Source organism: Simochromis diagramma, unplaced genomic scaffold (genome assembly GCF_900408965.1).
Source record: "Simochromis diagramma unplaced genomic scaffold, fSimDia1.1 OVJJ01000024.1, whole genome shotgun sequence".
Taxonomy (NCBI): Eukaryota; Metazoa; Chordata; class Actinopteri; order Cichliformes; family Cichlidae; genus Simochromis; species Simochromis diagramma.
In genome coordinates, this window is record NW_024387332.1 from 2,909,255 (window position 1) to 2,930,090 (window position 20,836).

The 20,836-nt window shown below is 38.5% G+C and overlaps 1 protein-coding gene and 1 long non-coding RNA gene across 6 annotated transcripts in view; both read right to left on the reverse strand.

Moving 5' to 3' along the window:
• The window catches only part of bcas3 (BCAS3 microtubule associated cell migration factor), a 323,554-nt gene extending 312,511 nt beyond the window's left edge, over nt 1-11,043 (reverse strand). For all 5 annotated transcript variants that reach the window (XM_040006481.1, XM_040006480.1, XM_040006484.1 and 2 more), the window contains exons 1-5: nt 10,911-11,043; nt 7,232-7,324; nt 6,259-6,313; nt 5,873-5,948; nt 5,579-5,685 (exon numbers count right to left, since the gene is read on the reverse strand). In XM_040006481.1, the coding sequence (XP_039862415.1) occupies nt 5,579-5,685; nt 5,873-5,948; nt 6,259-6,313; nt 7,232-7,324; nt 10,911-11,026 (447 nt within the window). In that variant the 5' untranslated portion in view covers nt 11,027-11,043. The remainder of the gene's footprint in view (nt 1-5,578; nt 5,686-5,872; nt 5,949-6,258; nt 6,314-7,231; nt 7,325-10,910) is intronic.
• Nucleotides 11,044-17,551: 6,508 nt separating this feature from the next.
• On the reverse strand, nt 17,552-20,119 carry LOC120718080. The gene is made up of 3 exons (XR_005692367.1): nt 19,953-20,119; nt 18,324-18,458; nt 17,552-17,924 (listed from the first exon to the last, which is right to left on the reverse strand). It is a non-coding gene; the product is annotated as an uncharacterized LOC120718080 (long non-coding RNA).
• Nucleotides 20,120-20,836: the final 717 nt, after the last annotated feature.

Below are 20,836 nucleotides of genomic sequence, written 5' to 3' on the forward strand. Positions count from 1 at the left end.
ATTTGCTGGATTAAAATGAGAAGAGGGGATGGCTGGAGGTTAATGCGGCAGGTTATTGTGCATTACCCCACTGCTCATCCTCGCCTTACATGGCTCTATATGACATCCACTGCCTTCAACAACATACCCAATATTACATTAGCGGCCAGCGTATGCAATATGACAAATTGCTTTTTCAAACTTGTTTTTCCTGCATATAGTTATTCATTATATTCATTTCATTTGTGGCACATAATGTTTTTGTGAAATCACAGTGTCTGCTCTTCTGTTTTAATCTCTCAAATGTAATGCCTTAAGCTGTGAACAGATATCTGGGCCATATTCACAAGTGGATACTCGCACGAATACAGCGCTGGACATATTGGGGGGTTTGGAGCGAGGAGGTGCCTGACAGTAGCAGGTGCTTGCTCTCCCATAACACAACCACTGAGGTGATAAACGCACAGATTGGTGAACTGCTTATGATGCAGATCTGCAACGCAAATTGAAATGTGCCACTCTGTTTTCTCTTCATAATGTAAGGACCAGATCTGAACCCTCAGTCATCTGTCTATCGACACCAACGATGCTGAGTAAGGATCACCAGTTTGGAGAGCACATCTGTGCAACTCCAATAATACTTTCCAACATAGTAGAATATAAAGCACCTTTAGGAATGCTGTTGAAAATTTAAAAGTTTACATTAAGTGCTGCTCATCAAAATGTGTGGATCCTTAAACCCTAATAAATATGCTGAGTGTCTTTCCTTCTCAGGAAAATTCAGCTAAACCATATTTAAGCATTTGAAATATAGCATTATTCAGATTTATTATAAGCAATAGTCTTCCTCTTCACTGATTTAGCACCATATTGCTGCATATTGTAGCACAATACCATAATAATAGAAGAGAACTGCATATAACCAGGACTGAAAGAGAGCTCACAGAAGAAAGGTAGATGGATTGAATGCAGGTTCATAACTTCACACCGTGTCAGCTCGGCTGACGGTCATGTGTAGGTTCAAACAAGATGACATGAGGCTGGAATAAAATCTATCCATCAACTGGTGGGCTTTATTATTGGTTACACACCAACACAAACCAAAAACCAACCACTCTAAACTGGCTTCCTTTTATACTCTACCCATTCAGGTGAGCATCGGGAATTACCCAAGTCTGGGGTTAGCAAACCAAACGAGAAAACAAACGTCCACATAAGTAAATATCAAACCACAATACAACACACAGAAGACATATTTCTATTCATATAAAGTCCTATAAATAATTCAATAACATATATACTTCAATCACTTATATATAAATTAGGAACACCATAACCAAAGCTCCCCCCACCTGGCCCATTGGTTTACTCCAGGAGCTCATAAGCAGGTGACTGAGCTGCTTTTACTCTTTCACTCCACATCTTGCAAAGGAAGCAACCAGGAAAAGGTGCCCACTGCTAAGACACTTACTAACACACAAATACATGTGCAAGGAATTTAGGTTTACTCAGGTCCTTTTTCCTGACACAGGCAGAATGGCCAGTCCCCCTCTGTCCCTTCACTGTCCACAAACAGTCACTTAAATACTAACTGAAACGTCAAACCTGATAAAGAATCACCAAACTATACATATATTTCTTTTTTATGTTGGTTTTAAAATACAAATCCTCAAGCGAATAAAAATACAGGTAAGGGTAATGGAACCCCTGGTCTCCATTGCACACCACTTTTCCATTCGGAAGTCCTGATGAATATTTCTGTATGTATGCTCGGTATGCTTTTAAAATTTTCAACTGTCAAAACTGATTTAAAATTGGGGTGGCTGTGCTCCAGATGGTGAGTGGGTGATCTCTAGTTGGAAGGTCAGTGGATTGCAACTGAACTTTAAGTTGCATTTGATGCATCCATAGGGGTGTGAGGGTGTATGTTTAAATGCGCTTAAGTATGGTTAAAAGCACTGCATGAACGTCTGTGTGATTGGGTGAATGAGACTTGTGGAGGAAAGCACTTTGCTTCAGTGCTCATGTGCAACAATCTGAGAGTCCCACCACTATGTGCTATGTATTTTAAAATAAAGTTGTTGGGGTTTTTTTTACTGTAGATTTACATATTATATAGTCACTGGGGGGGGAGACAGTTTAAAACGGGCCAATATTATCGGTTGCTTATCTATCAGTGTCAGCATTTACGATGCCCGACAAATGAAAATTAAAAAGTAATGGGAGAGATGAGTGCTGATGTTGCATAGTTTGTCCACTCTGCGACTTCCCTTGTGTGTGGAACACCACAAACACAATCATCAAAGCAGAGAGTAGTTGAAGAAATAAATAACTACACATAACAAATGTTTAGTTATTTATGAAATTGGTTCATGGTTTGAGTTTGTGGAGGGGAAAAAAATAAGCACACCTATATCAGACCCTAGAGTTTTCAAATGAAGATTAACACTTGAATTTTAGTGTTAGTCTAATAAATGCTATTTTAGTAGGCTCTAATAAACAGGATTAGCAGACAATGATTAGCCTTGGGAAGGCACATAAATTCAAACTGATTAAACATAAATAACCCTGCACAGCTATGGCAGATTAAACAGATTGTATTAGCTCTCTCCTTCTGTGTAACTTGCATATCAGTGTCTGGATTACAAAAACTCCCCATGCCCATCCATGTATTAATATTTCTGAATTATAAAGGAGAGGGTTTTTGACCCTTTTTGTAAGATGGCTCCAACTCCTCGACACATCGACTCACACTCCGAACAGGCATTTTACTTTAGCATTTCATCAACACAATCGCAGACAATTAGTCTATGACAGACTGCCTCTTATCACGCAGTGCTCGGTGACACCTCTCCAGTGAGAGGTGACGGTAATCTACATCACCTGAACACCTCTGTCAGTATCCATACAACCAGTCAGAGTCCCCGCCTCATGAGTCTGTGAAAGCATGTGTGTAAATGTGTGTTCGTACTCTGGTGAGCCATTACAGAGGGTGTTGGCTTAGCAACTGTCACAAACACTTCACGGCCACTCAAAAGCCAGAGAGCAAGGCACCTTAGGTGCTTACTTAAAAAGCCTGTGAAAAAAACATAACCCATAAACATCCTGGAAACTCTGAAAACTTAAAAGGAAAACAATAGAAAAGGAAAGTGTGCAATAACAGGCCAGCCTTTGCTGCAGAATTGGTGTCAGTTGCAACAGAAAGGCAGAGAAGGCTATTTTACCGGGTGTGTGTAGCATTGCTAAAACAGCTGTAATCCTTTCCTCCACAATGCAACAGAAAGTCTGCTCACAACACGAGATTTGCCACATCATTCTGGTCAACGTGTGTGATCATGAATAAAGTAAGAGTGTGTCTTTTTAGCCGTGGCCTGTGGATGTTTATAAAGAGACTGATTAAGGACTTCGGTGTGTTTAGATCTCACAGGATGTATGTGAAGTTTGCATATTTCTGTGACAGCCTCCACATGAAAGGCGATACTTGGTGAGCGAAGCCTTCGCAGTGTTGTGGATAATTTGTTAAGTTACAAAGCTGACAAAATCTTCTAATGATTTTCCAAGTCTGACTTTGAAGAAGTTGTTTTTTATAAAGACTAAATAACTTGCCCACTCTGGGTGAGGACTCTACGAGGTTTAACACTGTCCAAGTTACAAAAACACATTTGAAGACAGGAACTACTTTTTCACCAACATTATGTAAAAAGAAATACGAGCCAAACAGAACACTTTTGCCCTAAACAACATTTTACTTTGACTCGTTTTGCCACAGATAATTATTATCTAACAGAGGTCACATTAATCCATATCTTGTCAATCAGTAGCATGTCATAACATGGCAGCCTATCAATAGGTCTCCACCTTGTGGCTACATTCAACATGACATTGCAGTGTGGCAGAACTGCAGGTATCACTCACAATACATTTATAAATTATCCTGGACACACAATAGAACCAGCTACATTTTTCTTAAAACATCATTAATTAATATACTCATTAATTTTTTTATCATAATATTAATAATATTATTTGATAATTGTTAAGATGGTTAAAGTCATATTATTATGATTAGTACTTGCTTAATATTGCAATTATGTATCCTTCATTAACTGAACTGCACAATCACAATTTCCTCACTAGTCTTATATCATTTTTATATCATCCAGCTATGAAAGTAAATTTTGTTGCTTTAAAAATAAATCATAGGTTTGTACAGTCTTGATACATATCGTGATAATGTGATTACATGAATTTTGATGGACATGTAGGAGAGTTTCAGCAGTAGCTAACAGCTGTAATGAACTGATTCCCACACCGTTAAAAAGACTCGACCCTGAAGGAAGGCACGGGTCAGTGCCAGGCTTTTTAAACCTGTGATAAACACAGGCACTGAAAGAACAACATTAAAAGGAGCATTAGGTGTTGAATCTCTTTTGCAATCTATTCTGTACTGCAAGGAGAATTCTTGAAGTGGCCACACTTGCCCGTGAAGATGTGGGTCAATCACTGCCACTGCTGTGTGAGTTTCTACTCTTTTTTTCATTTTCTCCGTAGCCTTTACTCACAAAAAGGTGGACATGCCTAACATAGTACTCAGACATGATACGAGCTGTAAGAAGTGCTGCTATCTGTATCAAAGAACCCATAACATGGTCAACATCGCCGGCTAGTGGACACGGACCTACACTGCAACACATTCTTGACTTTAAAGCATGAAGTGATGATTAGGTTAGATCCGGGTTAGCCACAGGGGTTCATAAGAACATATTTAGTTGTTTAAGTTTATTTTAGTAAGCTTCATTTGCAATATTACTTCTTAATATCTTCGAACCTACTTGAGTGTGATTTTATTTCATTCTTGCTTCTCTTTTCAAAGTATGTGACTATAGTTGTGTACAGTTTCATTATTTTTTCAACCATAAAGATATAAAATATTCAAAACATTTTCTTGAGAATTTCAATTAATTCAATTAGCAAGATAACTAATAACTAATTACTAGATAACCACTAGCAAACACTCTGGAAAAAAAAGAAACGTTTTCCAACACAGCTATCATGACAGCACATTACAGTAGAATAAATGGACACCATTGGTACTTAAATTTTAACAAGCCAGCATTTCATTCAATGAACTGCCAGCAAGTATTTTGGCTATAGCAAGTTACAAATTAATATGCATTTTTTAGTCAGGTCCTGTCAGGTCCAAGAGTAGCAAATGTTCGTAGCCAACATTTGAGTTCTGAGCCCAGTAAGTGCCCAGTAAGTTTATTTCCTCCAACTGCACAAGCTTAACAAATGCTGACTGCTGACATAGTAAAAGCTGTGTTTATTTTAATCTTTCAGATTGGCAATATTGGTTGATGACACTCTCAAAAAAGGAGTATCACTAATGAGTCACAGAAAATCACACAGACATATTTATAGATGAGTTATCGAAACTTTGTAATTTGAAAAGCTTCACTTTCTTTAGAAAGGTTTAAAAAAAACTTGCTCAGCAGTGAACTAACTGATGCTTACACTGAAAATAAACTGATCACAGCTATGAAAAGTTAAGGCAGAAAAGGATCAAGTAAAAAAAAAGGACCAATTAGATGCAACTTACAGATACGCTCCAGATCTGCATTCCATCAGTATAGCCAATCATGAGGCAGAGTGGAGGGTCAGTAGTGCCACTGTGCATCTCCATAAACTCTGGGTTGCGTGCAGTGTCTTTGCAAACAGAAAATGTGTAATGAGCAATAGTAAATAACAGTAAAGTTAAAACTTGTAACACTGTTACAATACATTGTTGGAAAGGCATAACGTATTACAGACTTTTTAAAGTTTTAAATTAGTAGATCAGTGTATACACAGAGGATGACTACGGCTTTTCAATATTTGAGTCATGAGTTCATACCATTGATGTCAGCTTTCTCAAATCGAACCCAAATGATTTTCTCTTTCTCATCAGTGGGTGGAGCCCCAGTATATGCCTGTAGAAAGAAAGAAGGCAAAACAGACGCAGCAAAAACATGAACAACACTGAGGAATAATACTAAAGGATGCAAGACCTATCTGCAACACTGTATTAGCATTTGCATTTTCAACCAGGCCCTCCCTGTTGCCTTTCTGGTTTCTAATCAATGTACATCGAGTATCAATAAAACTGATAAAATTAGGGACAGGCTGTGAAAATATTTAGCATTTGTTTTCAGTGTGGTTTTTCAATGTTGTATGCTAATTGCTAATAATGTTGTTGTCTATTCAGTAAAAAAACTGAATTTAAAAAAAGAGGAAAGTTACCTGAGGTACTACATCCTGCAGAAAGGTCACAACACTCTCCATGTAAGACTGCTCCCTGTAAAAACAAAAAGCTCATAACAAACGTGCAGAATGCATTGGAATTACACCCTAACATTAATGCATAGGGTTTTACATGAGCAAAGCAAAAGTAAGTATCAAATGGATGTACAGTCAAGAATAGCCCCTCTTTTCTTTACATTTTGCTTTCAAAGAGCTGGACTTTTTGTAATTTTTGAAGTGTTCTTGAGCAGTAGTTCGCCCGTCTTTCTAGGGGTCTTTCAGTGTTTTTCCAAAGAGCTTTGAGCTGAAAACATGATCTCGGCATGATGCGGAGTGTGTCCTTGAAAAAAATGGAAAAGGCTGGAGTATGCCAGACTACACAAAAACTGGACCAAAAATCAACAGCAACACAGACGTGTTAATTAAATCAACTACTGAGTGAATAATCCAAATTTTAAATTCTTGATACGTTAAAGGCAAAGAACAGTGTATCACAGTCATCTGTAAAACACAATGGAGGCTCTTCCATAGTTTGGAACTGCATTTGACCAGTGGTGTAGCAAATCTTGTCTGGACCTCAAAATAATTGAAGTAATGTTGGATCATCTTGTCAGGAAATGAAACAAAAGGAGTGAGTGAACAAAGAAGAGCTTTGGAATATCCTTAAATAAAAGTGCTCATACCAAATATTGACTATCAAGCTTGTGAGAATTGTACAAAGTTTGTTTGTGCCATATATGTTTGCACATGTTTCAATAAATCGCTGCATCTATTTTAATAGCAAAATATCAAGTAATGAGGGCTGGCTTAAGATTTTGTACACTACTGTGTAAAAACACTTAAAGGAGGCTCAATTCATGAGATCACATGAATCATCGAACATCCAATTTCATCAAGTACACTATTTCTTATCCTTGGTATTTAGAAATACAGTGCATGTGTTTACTCATAGATGACAAAGATGTGTCCTTACGTAGCAGCTTGTGCTCGCACCAAAACCCCCCCAGCACAACGACTCGGTCTGCGCGGAGAGTCCGAGGCCATTTTGTCCTTTTGGTTTGATATTCTGAAAAGATAAAAAGAGACATTTAGCAAGCTGGACTAACTTGACCTGACAAACAAACTGAATGTTGAATGTATACACTGACATGAAATAAGCAGTTACAATGTCAGAAAAGAGAAGTAGATTTAGGTTTTTAATCTAGATGGTAAAATCCAGCAGAATGTTGATTGTAGAATATTGATTCCTAAATAAATATCCAAGGTTAGTTTTTTGCTTCTTTGCTTAGTTCAAAAAGCATTTTCAAATTACAAAGATCAGAACAACAAAGTCTAGTAACAACAACAATGAAACCATAGCCAAAAGGCACTGGGCTTATTTATCCTACCAAAACAATAAAAAGACAGTGAATCATGCAAATATAATTTTAAATGTCTACAATGTTTGGGTGAACAGTAGACTGATGGCTGCGACAGCCAATTGAAATTTCCCCAACCAGAAATGAGTGTTTTCTAAAACTACACTTTATTAGGATCAAAAACAAAAAAACAACAACATCAACAGTGTTTTTCAAGGTTCAAGGTTCTTTATTTGTCACATGCACAGTTATACAAGTATAACACACAGTGAAATGTAACCTGACACGCTCCTCGACATGTGCAAATGTTTTCCTGTTTCCTGTTACATTTGGTTTGGAACTGAGCACAGCATTTTGTTGTATTATTTATGCATTACATTTCATGCAGGTGTTATAAATAGTTTAAAAGTTGATGATCATTGCGCCACTCATTCAGTACCAAACCATTTTATTTTCAAGATTAAAGCTTTTTAATTATGATCATTATTTTTATACATGCGACACATTATGGTGGAGGGAAATTACATGGCTTAAACTATAAACATTCTTGTTGTTAGGCAACAACACCAACCAAGCTATTTTTCTGCTAAATTCAAACTTGAATTGTCATATAGACAAGAACCACTTTTTACTGTCAGCTTATGATTCAAGGAGATAAAGGCATACCACACCCTCCAAGATCTTTTCAAAGCAGTATTGACTGCAGAGAACCCCTATTGATGAACAAATGACACTGCAAGAGTTTCTAAGACCACCCGGGCTAATGTAGACATGCATCCCTGGGACTTAACACAGAGAGGAAGTAGTATATGAATTGATATAGTAAGTATACCAGCTCATATACTACAACAAGTTAATGGTAAACTAGTACCTGGACATACAGCGGGTAAAATAAGTATTGAACCCGTCACCAATTTCAAAGGTGCTACTGACATGAAATTCTTACAAGATGTTGTTAACAACCCATCCAATCCATACATGCAAAGAAATCAAACTATAGTTGTTCATAAAATTAGTGTGATAATGTGAAAACACATCGTTTTTCAAGTTTTGAACACATGAAAAAAGGGAGGTGCAGCTGTTTTTAAGCATATATCACTGGCACGATTCATATAACTGAAGTAAGGATGAATGGAAAAATGTGCCAAGACATTCTTGATAAAATTCTGCAGCCATTTACCAGGATGATAAAGATAAAATAAGAGTGAAAGTTTAAGAAAGACAATGATCCCAAACACACAGTCAAGGAAACTCTCAATTGGTTTCAGAGAAAGAAATAAAGCTGCTAGAATGCCCAGACCTGAATCTGAATCCAAATCTATGGAAAGAAGCTGAGAGTTAATAGATGGGGCCCAAGGAACCTTTGGAATTTGAAGACTGTCTAAATGCCAAAATCACACTTGAGCAATGCAAGTTTCTCCAGACAGGAGGTGTCTTGAAACTGTCATCACCAACAAAGGCTAAGGCTGTCACCTTCTAGGTAAGGTGTTCCACATGTCCTACCAGGAGGTAGGGCTGTGCGATATGAGGAGAATCTAATATCGCAACATTTTTTGGCTACATCACCATACACTACATATCGCAATATGTTTAAATAACCTCAGAAAACAAATGTTATTTGTGAGCATATAGTGCCTAAAATCGCACTGGTTTACTACTCAAATCGACCGTTCCATGTATATTACAAAAAATCTGAATGAATAGAAATGTTTTATTTTAGCCATTTTTTTTAACCATCAGTTGCACAAAGAGGTTTCTCACAAACAACAATACTGCCACAGTATGACTCTCTCTGTGGTCAAGACTAGAAATTAAAAGGGTGCTCTTTTGTGCTTCCAACATATAAAGAAAATTGATGACCTCAAACCTTTTTTTTTGTGGTGTGTGGAGAGACGCTGACATGCGGAGTTTAAAACAGTCTTAATTTTGCAGTGGAATAAATTCCTGGTACTGCTACCTTTAGCGGCCTTAGTTTTATGGCATGTTTTGCAAAATTACCGCATTTTGTTCACACAGAAAACTAAAACAGGCTTCAGCTTATAACAATAAAAAAACAAATTCTTTCAAAAGGGTAGTTGGAAAATCCAGCACTGAAAGCAGAAATTCAGTGCGACTAAAGTAAATACACCAAACATCACAGACGTATTAGTTAAAAAACATGTAATCAGTGAATCTAAGATAAAAACACCTATAAAACCCAGAGTATAAATGGGGTTGTTGCAAAATCTGAGCTTCTGGGAGAGCACAGACAGTAAGATCTGACAGTGTTCTGACAGTAAACTTACAGAACAGAAGTATGAGGATTTTAAGGTGTTGTCTTATACCTAGTACACTTCGGCAAAAGGTATAACATGGTCTTTATAAGACAGCTAACATTTATAGATCCTACCATGAATTCCCATGGATAGTCCAAATCAGCTGGTAAAACAATAGGACACACACTCTTCCACACAGCCTAAGCAAGCTGTGGAATTATTCCACAGAATTATATTCTGTGATTATATAATTCCAGCTGTGGAATTATATTTCAAAGCTAACCTCTGAGCACCAACAGGATCTGAGGAGCTGGACATGGGGCCAATGGATACAGCTGCCACCATGAATTTGAACCAGAGAGCCGGGTGCAGCTATATGCCACGATAATACTGAAGCAGCTGTTTGCTATGCCCCTAGTAAGACAAATACATTCTAGGTCTGACAATTTATTTAGACTGCAAACTATGTATACTACACATGCTAATACCAGTGCCTCGACACTAACAAAAACTGGCTTGGCGAAATGAAGCATCCCTATAAACTAATGACACAGGGTCTTTATGCATTTAGCCACTTAGTAAACCACATTCAGTTATCCTTCTTTTGTCTTTGGAAGCATTCCCAAGCAACTACCGGGGCTAATAAGACCAGTCGAAAACCGTTATAATCACACAGGGCAAAAGCTTGTGTGGCGGTAGAGACAAAGCTACATACAGTAAACAACATGCCTGAGAAGCTTGACATTCCTAGCCTCCGTTACATACACGAAACTCTTATTCTGCGAGCTAGTACCACTAGCAGCTAGCGGACCCATTCGGGTGACAATTGTAACAGCTGTCAAGGGAACACAACACAGCCATTGGCTAACGCGAAAGTTATCTCACTAGATAACATACGGCTAACATAGCTAGCTAGCATTAGCTGATAAAAGTCCCTCATAGTGTTAGAAGAATAGAGTTAAAACCCAACAGCTGGAGATACATTTGTCATGTTTCAATAAAGCATTATGTTTTATAGCTAGCAGCTATAGTTACGAACCGAGGAGCTGAACGCTGACAGTCTCCTTGTGTATACACTTCGTGGTGCTCTGAAGCTCTCTGCAAAAAACAGTCAAAACACAAACAGACTAGATTTGCGGAACTGTGTTGTGTCATTGAAAGCCAATCAGATCACGGATACGTTCTCGTCAAACCAATCAAACAACAGCAAAGGCGGACACAACGATTACGTCGCATTACAAATAAAGCTTTTACAACTTAATAGTCATTGTTAACCTCCAAGTGTCTTTAATTTACATCATAATAAGAGACTTAAAGTGTCTGTAGTTAAGCAATCAAAATACTTAGGACTAGTGATAGTCTAGAGAAAGTAATGCTTCGTGAAACACTAAATAATTTGAAGCAGTTGTGCACGAATTGTATTGAGGTTTCAGAAACAAGCTTTGCACAATTCTAAACAAAGCTACAAATTAGACCAGACTATCAGTGATTATGATCCACACGCTTAGAGAAATCCCCGTTTGTTTATTGTGATAACAACATAGGTTTTGTGGCTTTAATTGTTACTTACTTTGTATATATCATGTCAATATGGAGATGTGATTTTATTTATTATTGTTATATTTAAAATAATCTTTTTTTTCCAAAGGTATGTGGTCCTGACATGCACAAATGATACATATGTATCATTTTGTAGAAATCTGATGGTGGACAGCTAACTGAATCTAAAGTATTTAAAATGCCCTCTGCCTTAAACAATATTGATCCATACAACACTGATGGGAAACATTTTCAGCCAAATATTTATTATTGAGTTTGATCATTTATGTACAACTTGCCAATAATTTCATTGTGTTTTATTTTGTTAATATTAATCAATTATTATTATTATTATTATTATTATTAACAGGAAGAATAATAATATTAGGAAGAACATTTATTATATTTTTTAAAGAATCCTTCCCTCTCACAATTAGCAACTAACAGTACATCACTGTTATATACAGTGGCTTGCAAAAGTATTGGGCACCCTTGAACTTTTCCACATTTTGTCACATTACAGCCACAAACATGAATCAGTTTCATTGGAATTCCACGTGAAAGACCAACACAAAGTGGTGCACACGTGAGAAGTGGAACGAAAATCAGACATGATTCCAAACATTTTTTACAAATAAATAACTGCAAAGTGGGGTGTGCGTAATTATTCAGCCCCCTGAGTCAATACTTTGTAGAACCACCTTTTGCTGCAATTCCAGCTGCCAGTCTTTTAGGGTCAGTCTCTACCAGCTTTGCACATCTACAGACTGAATCTTTGCCCATTCTTCTTTGCAAAACAGCTCCAGCTCAGTCAGATTAGATGGACAGCGTTTGTGAACAGCAGTTTTCAGATCTTGCCACAGATTCTCGATTGGATTTAGACACCTGACAGGTCAGGGATAAAGTTATTGAGAAATTTAAAGCAGGCTTAGGCTACATAAAGATTTCCCAAAGATTTCAGCTCAGTGGCAAGTTTTTAGTAAGCCCAAAGGACGAGGTCTGGTCGCAGAGTAGTTGTTACGATCTCTGTGGAAAAGATTAGCATCTGATCCAAGTCCACTCGCATCTGCCAATCCCTGGCGACCTTCAGCGGGCCCAGGTCCAGGGCAGAAGGGCTAGTCCTCGGCTTGTCCCCCTCCGGGATAAATGCTGATGAAAACTGACACTTCTCTTGGTTCGCAAAGGGTTGAGCGTCAATGGATTTTCTCTGGCACTCAGCTTTCTCGGCTAGACACCTGAGGACCTGATTGTGTCTCTATGTGTATCTGCCCTGAGTAAGGCTAGTCCTACAACCAACCAAGATGTGCTGGAGTGTTGCTGGGACTGTACACAGGGCTGTACACAGTGTGCGTGGACTTCCCCTGTGCAGAAGGCAACTACAAATGTTGTGCATACTAAATAAACAGAAAAAAAGATCCCTGTTGTCTTTGCTTAATGACTGGTTTCAGTCTTGACAATCCACATTGCACCTTTCAACATGTTTGTGGGTAGGTTTGAATGCTCCAGGTGTAAGTGGAGCCCCTCAGCCTCTACTGCAGATGTGTCACAAGTCAATCTAGTAGTGGGTTATGGCACTTGGCCACAGGTGGCAGTAGTGGACTGAACTCCATTTGAGACTGCTCCAGCTGCTATGTGATAGTCAGTAGATCTGCTACAAATTGAAGATCATTTGCAAGTTTTGAAAATTAAATTAACTTTAAAACAAACAAACAAAAAAAAATTCTAACTCATCTCAACAATAAAAAAACAAAAACAAACCAACTGACACACTTGAGTCACCCACTTTCTTAAATCCACTCACTCTCTCGACTCAATCACACTGGCTCTGTTTATTACTAATCACTGTGTAACTGCTGCAGATGCTGCTGCAAGTGTTTGTTAAATTAACCACACTTAAACAGACTGTATATAAGGTGGTGTGGGAAGCCAGACCGGGTGCCCCGCTCCCGGCTCTTCTCTCTCCTATCTTGTCCCCTTTTGTCTTACTTCTCTCTATCACCTTTTCTATCCCTTTGAAGAAGTTAGGCTCTGTAAATGCTAAAGAGGTAAGTATTATTTTTTCTCAGTTGCAGTGAACATATAGAAAGAAAATGTAGGAAACTAAACAGAAGAAAGAAGAAGAGAAAATTTTTAACATAAACCAGTGACACACTCCAAGGCCTGATCAACCCTGGCAGGGCCTCCTTGGATGAGGGTGTCTGGTGATAACGGCCGAAACACCTGATGAACCCAAAGTCCACAACTAATGATGTGTCACAAATTTAAAATGGTAATCTAGATCGATCTCTAATCCCTAAACCTAACCAAGCAAGGAAAATGGCAGATTAGCCTGGGTAAAAGACCGAAAGTTGAGGCACACAATGGTGCGTGCTGCTGACAAAGTTTCTGGGCTGCCTTTCCTCATAACAGCCATCACTCAAGAGTCTCTCCATCTAAAGCAATGCATTATCAGGGACTGTAACATCTAGTCCTTTAACTGAATCAACTCTCTCCAGCCATGTTGATGAATTACCATTATGAGGCATTATGAATTATAAAATGATAATTTCCAGAGAAAAGCTAACAGGATGTGACGTTACAACACTAGTGAAATATCCAAGTGTCATATATTTGTTCAAGACCTATTTCTTTGTTATGGAAAAAAGTTATTAAGATCATGATGAACAACGGGAGTGCTGATTTCTATAACTTTATGTATATAACTTGGCATTTCCCACTGATGCAGGCCAAAAATAAACACATAATATAATTTCATTAGGTTCAAAGGTTTATTTGCAAGATGCACAAACAGACAACATTGAAAGTTACAAACACACTGTGCATGAAACAGGAATTCAAAAGTGGTGCAGATCTGTGTCACAAGTTAACCTGGCTGTAGACTATGGCACTTGGCCACAGGTGGCGCTAGTTGACATGACTCCATTTGAGTGCACACAAAGAAAACTGCAGGCTTTAGTTGTGAACAGCATGTGACTTGTCCAGTGAGAGGATGCCAAAGTGTGTTCTCTGTAAAATCTATATTTACCTCCCATATGTGTAGAAAACACAAATGTTTAGAAAACGTGATTTGTGGTTCAAACAAAGAGAGTCCAACCACAAGTGCCACCATACAGTAAGGTGCCAGTGTATCATTTACAGAAGACCCTGGTATGGATGGGTCTAATTTCAGTATGTTTTACATTAAAGCACAGGGACAGCATCTTCTGCCAACATCTACCATTCAAACCTTTGTTGAAGAAATACGAAGACTTGGGACAGATGTATACATTGAATAGACTAAGCTGATGAACAGAATCAACTTTTTGGGATTTACTTACCTGGATCATTGAGCATGCATCAAGGTGACACTCTTGGCTTGTTTAGTTTCATGTTCTGTTGCTTCCACACTAATACACTGACTACCACAACCATATAGGTTCAGCCAGTAAGACATTCAAACCCTTGTTATTAAAGGTCTTCATTAGTTTTTGTTGTTGTTGTTGATTTTTTTAAATTCTCAGGTTCCTCCTGCTTTGCTGCTGAGACATTCATGTTGAGCATTGACAAGAAGATTGTCAACAACCGTATCACAACCTCTGCCATCTGCCTAATGTTTGGCACTTAGGCTACGTCCACACGTACCCGGGTAAAAATACCCGGGTACGAAAACGCAGATTTTTCTATGCGTTTGCGCCTTTCGTCCACATGTAAACAGCGTTTTCGGTAACTGAAAACGGAGATTTTTAAAAACTCCTGCCAAGGTGGATATTTTCAAAATATTTGTAATATTTACATATTACAATAATTAAAATACTTATGATTAGAAACTGCGAAACTAAAGGAGAATTATTATTTTTAAAAATCTGATAATTATAGGAAACTTATTCTGAATCACTCCGCGTCGCCTGCGTGACCCTGGGAGTCAAGGTGACGAGGATGTCCTCTGACATGTGGCCAAAATTTGATCTTGCACGCATTATGTGCAAAATCAGTTATAGCTACTGATGCTGAATCAAGTATATCATATTTATGTGAGTGCATTGTGTATTGCCGTGTCTGTACAGGTGTCCAGATGTATGTTATGTGCTCGGTGAGAAATTGAAACTGTGTGCATGCAATAAGCAGGCTGGAGGTTTCTCACCTGACTTTAGCTGTTTTATTTCCAACAGACTGATGCTTAAATAAAATAAGAATAAGTGCTGAACATGAATTCATTATTAAACATCACTGAAACTCTATGCAGCCTTACTGACAATGTGTCCATAATTCACAAATATTATGGATGACATTCATTTATCATGAAATGTTGTTCACAGTCACCAAGAACACACAAAGTTATTCTTTACTATGAGCTGTACATTTTTAATTTACATGCAGCTAAAATGTGAATTTGCAAATGAATTCTATCATCAGGACATTTTTACTGTTTAAACATGCTAACAAGCAGAGTTTGGTGCTGTGATCTTTGGTTTAAAACATGAAATTTAGTCATTTACAGTGCAAAGCCATTTTTCTCACCTTCTACCAATCTTAAGGCTTTCATAAAGAGTGAGTTCTGCTGCGGGCCTCTCATTGTCTGTGTGTAGAAATAGCATATGATGATATAAAGCTATGTTTTGACATTTAAATCCGTAATTTGTCTGATTATGTCACGATTAACACAGATGATCTTTTTGTTTTCTCGTAGCTGAGCTGGTGAGTCCTGTCAGTGTACGCCAGATGTTCATTTCTAACCTGAGGAACCGTCCTTTGAGCCCCAGCCATGTGGACTCTATGAAAAATCTGGTCCTCTCGTTAAACCACAACCTGGTTACGGGGACGAAGGCGTTTCCTTATATTGCCTTCAGGGGATTCTTTAACAAACTGCTGCTGACGACACCTTTCACCCATGTGCCAGAGAGTCAGTTGGAGAACACCACTCCATCTCCTCCTACCAACTCACCAGCTGGTTTAATGGTGCCGCCTGCAGGGTCCCACCTCCATTCACGGTTCCTCACACCTCTGCTTCCAGAGAAGGCAGATCTTTCTGTCCTCAAGGCAGATCAGAGGAACTGCGTCTGCACCCTGGATGTCGACGGCGACACCATCACCAGAGTCATTTCCACTGTGTATTGCACAGAGGAAAGGGAAATGACAAATCGATGGAGAGTTACGGACTACACCTCTGACGGCAGAGTAATCATGTCGGTGCTCTGCCAGTTTCTGAAGAGGTTTACACAGGGTGCAAAGAGGAAGCCTGCAGAGGACGAGAGCAGCAGCAGGAGCCCCACTCCACCAAGGAAACGTCTCCGGCTGTGATCAGTAATGAAGCCTTACTCCAGACAACCCTCTCTTCTCCAAATACACTTCCATCATATCTATCCACTCATGAACAGAGTACTTATCTGCGTCATCACCTCGGTACATAGGTGGGTCTTTGATATCTTGTCTGACCACTAGGTTCATTTTGGAGAGGTCGAGAGTGGTATCAGGGCTCTTAACTTTGGGGGACTCAGTTGGAGCTGTCTGGTTTGGACCAAGCAGGACTTGACTGGATAATAACCGACTAGCGATTGATTCACCTATCTGAGTCCCCAGCTCACCAATAAGCTCTCGTAGCTCCTTGTGTGTGCTGTCATCACTCAAAGCAGGGGTTGAAAACTGGCGCCCATGAGCATTATTTTGGATAATGTCATCTGATTCTGATGGCTCATCATGAGACATTATGGATCTGTCCCTAACTTCATCTGCCCCAGACAGTCTCCAACCTCTCCCAGCAACTGGTGTGAAAAGGTTAAAGGAGCCTTGGCCCCTACCAGTCATGTTACTTACAGTAAATTAACAATAACTACAAAAAGAATTGGAAACAAGAAAAATACGAAAGTGCTTATCACCCAGAAAAATACAACACATGTAAATGTAGCCCAGTTAAACTCTAACACGTGTATCTTGGAGAAATGCCTACTAACAAAACACTGAGGATTTTTTTTCAAAAGGATCCACAAGATAATTTGGCTGATATCGCAGGTGTCAGAAGTGTCCAGCTCAACCTCAGCGATCGGCAGCGGCTGATCAGATGAATCCGGGTCACGGCACCACTTTTATGTAGCAGATTTCAAATGGTTGACTGCGTTGTGACAACAGACACAGACTGGCTGGAAACTGGATTTATTTCTAAAAGACAAAGTGCAGCAGCAAAATCAGTGTCACACAGCAACAGCAGGCCTCTCCTCATCCCAGTGTGGAGTCCATGCAGCACTGCTTACAATATATAAAAGAAAATACAATCTATCAAAACAACAGTGTGGTTTCTCTCAACAGCCACTAATAATAACTTGTAATATTTAAATCCCCAGTAAGATGGATCAATTACACAATACATGTTCAAACAACTTTAACTTTTCCCAACATGGCTGAAAATACTATTCAGTGTGCAGCCTCAGGTCATGAACTCATTATACACATAAAACAAAACCTATACATTTACACATACCTAAAAGACAAAGTGCAGCAGCAAAATCAGTGTCACACAGCAACAGCAGGCCTCTCCTCATCCCTGTTTAGCACAAGTAAGGACCACATAAACGGATGGTGCAACAGATAAAATGCAGTTCCAATTACTATTTTTCTCGTTCAAAGCAATCAAAAACACTTTGGGAGCTTTTAGCCATAAGGACTAATACTTAGCAAAGACAAATACGCCAAATTTAAACGTATAATTTAGTACAGGGAGAGGAGCTACAGAAAGTGTGCCTCACCAGTGTGGAGTCCATGCAGCTCTGGCTGGGAAACCCCACACATGCAACATGTTTACAAGTGGCGTCACACTGATTAATGCCCCACTTCAACAGTGACACGTGGAACCTTAGTTTTACAAAAATTAAATTTACACAATAAAAAAACCCAAACTATATACAATACAGTTTTGAGAATGTTCACACTCCGTATATTATACCTTGTTTCTGTAGAGAAGGTGATCAGGGTTTTTCTTCATTTCCTGACACCAGCTGCTCTGGATCATCACCAGCTTGTATCTTCATCTTTTTTTTCACTCGGGGAAGTCTGTCCTTTTCTTGGCCATTGCTCTGCACTGGAAAACCAAAGTGTGTGATCAAAGGTGAAATAAGGGATATTTTTCCATTGCAGGACTTGCAGAGTGCTTCAAGTAGTGATAGCTGTTGATCCATTTCTCAAATAATCTGTAAGGATCTGGATTTTTAAGAAAGATACAAATATCTCTGCTTATATTTGGCTAAAAGCTTGATATAGATAAGGCATATAAAGCCCCTGCACACCAGCACTGCGCTTACATTATAGTTCAATCAAGAAATAGTTATTATTGATTTATTATTGATTTTTTTTAGTAATCATTATTAGTATTTAATCACATTAGCACAGTGGGGTGACAAAAATATTCCACATACTAGAAATGCTGCTCAACATTTCATAAAATACATTTTCAATAAATGTTGGAGTAACAACACAGTTACAGGGAAAATGTGTCTGTCTGTAAATATTAACTAAACATTTCTATGTGCTACAAAATAGACATAATTGTAAATGTGCTGAGGTGAAACTATACTTTCAACAATTTTACCACTACAGTCTGTTAACCACCGAAATAATCTATGCTGGTCAGCTAGCTAAAAGTCTTTACTTTAGCAGCCCAAATCAGAGGCTAACATTAGCATTTGCTAGCGACAGCCAGGAAGGTCTGAAGCTTAAACTAGGGTTAGTGTAACTTTGCCTGAAACCCTTTAAAGTGTACAGTAGAGCCAACTGTAAAACACAGGTATTGATACAGTACTTATGAGAGTCCTAGAATAATTTCTAGGACCATGAAGTTCTCACTTTTCCCAGTTATCCACATTGCTGACTTTCGCTAATCAGCTAGTTAGCAGTCACAGCTGTGTAATACCCAGAGAGACACAGACAGCTAACTATAATATTTATGAAAACTGGTTTAGCCACTGAAGGGCAAAACTGGTGGTATCACAGTAAAGATTATTTTAACATTAACTAAAATGGGAAGCTTAAGTCATGTTAAACCTAAATAACAATTATTTTTAAAAATGAGTCAGCAAAATATTCCTGACTTGTCTGGAGACAGCCGAAACCAGTTAACAAATAAATTAATAATAATAATAATAATAATAATGGATTGCATTTATATAGCGCTTTTCGGGACCCCTCAAAGCGCTTTACAATGCCACTATTCATTCACTCTCACATTCATACACTGGTGAAGGCAAGCTGCAGTTGTAGCCACAGCTGCCCTGGGGCAGACTGACAGAAGCGAGGCTGCCATATCGCGCCATCGGCCCCTCTGGCCAACACCAGTAGGCGGTAGGTGAAGTGTCTTGCCCAAGGACACAACGACCGAGACTGTCCGAGCCGGGGCTCGAACCGCCAACCTTCCGATTACAAGACGAACACCCAACTCTTGAGCCACGATCGCAATTCTTTTGCGATAGTGGCATTAATTAACAATTTAGAAAGAATTAACAATTCTTTCTGAATAAAAACGCGGAGTCTTTTGAAAAACATTATTTTAATAAAAGGAAACATGAGTTTTAATACTTACCACAGAAATTTGAAGGCAGTTTCTCCAACTTCAGAGTCCAAAATCCAGATGAAGCCTGAAAGAAGCCTAATGGCTGCTCTTGCGCTTACTTTTCCCTCCTTTTCAGGTTCTTTTTCCCACAATGCATTGCAGTAGTTGAGAAATACAGAAAAATACCTGTAAATGACCAATACTGAAAAGTATCTTTACTGAATTTTTTTTACAGTGTGTGTGGTGAGGCAGTTAGATAATATAATTGTTCGAAAGTAAGACAAGAAAGAATGTTCAATGTTAAAGAAAAAAAAATGACATTCAAACTTTAGTCTTAAAAATTTTAATCTAAGGAAAAGGGGGATGTCATGTACTGAAATATGGCTGTCTTAATGTGATGACTTTTAAACTGGATGTGGTGGTCCGAAGGAGGCCCCGTTACATGGCTAGTTGTCAGATCGACAGCATTCAATAAAGCAAGAGAAAGACCGTGCTTTATGTCCTGATTTAATTCAGCGTGCTCTGCCTAATTCAGTAATAAGGTGGGCACACAACAGTTACTACTACTTTTACATGCATTACCATGTGGACCTACGATCAACACTGAAGTTCCTTCAACGGTAAAATTTCTTTTATTATGGATTTATTTTTGTGCTTACGGAGATAAATTTCCAATAAAAATGTTATAAATGCAGCAGCTTATTGAGCTTAAATACTAACCTTCATAGGCTATTGTAAAAGCTCAAGGGATCGCTATTTATTCAAGTTTCAAATTCGCGTTTGTAAAATAGTTTAAAGTCAGAGTCCTCAAAAATTGCGCATAAATCACTGTACACAAGAGTTTGAAACAAATTTCAGGTGAATTTCACTCTGTACAACTACAACGGGGAAAAGGGGAAACCTTTTTATCAAAG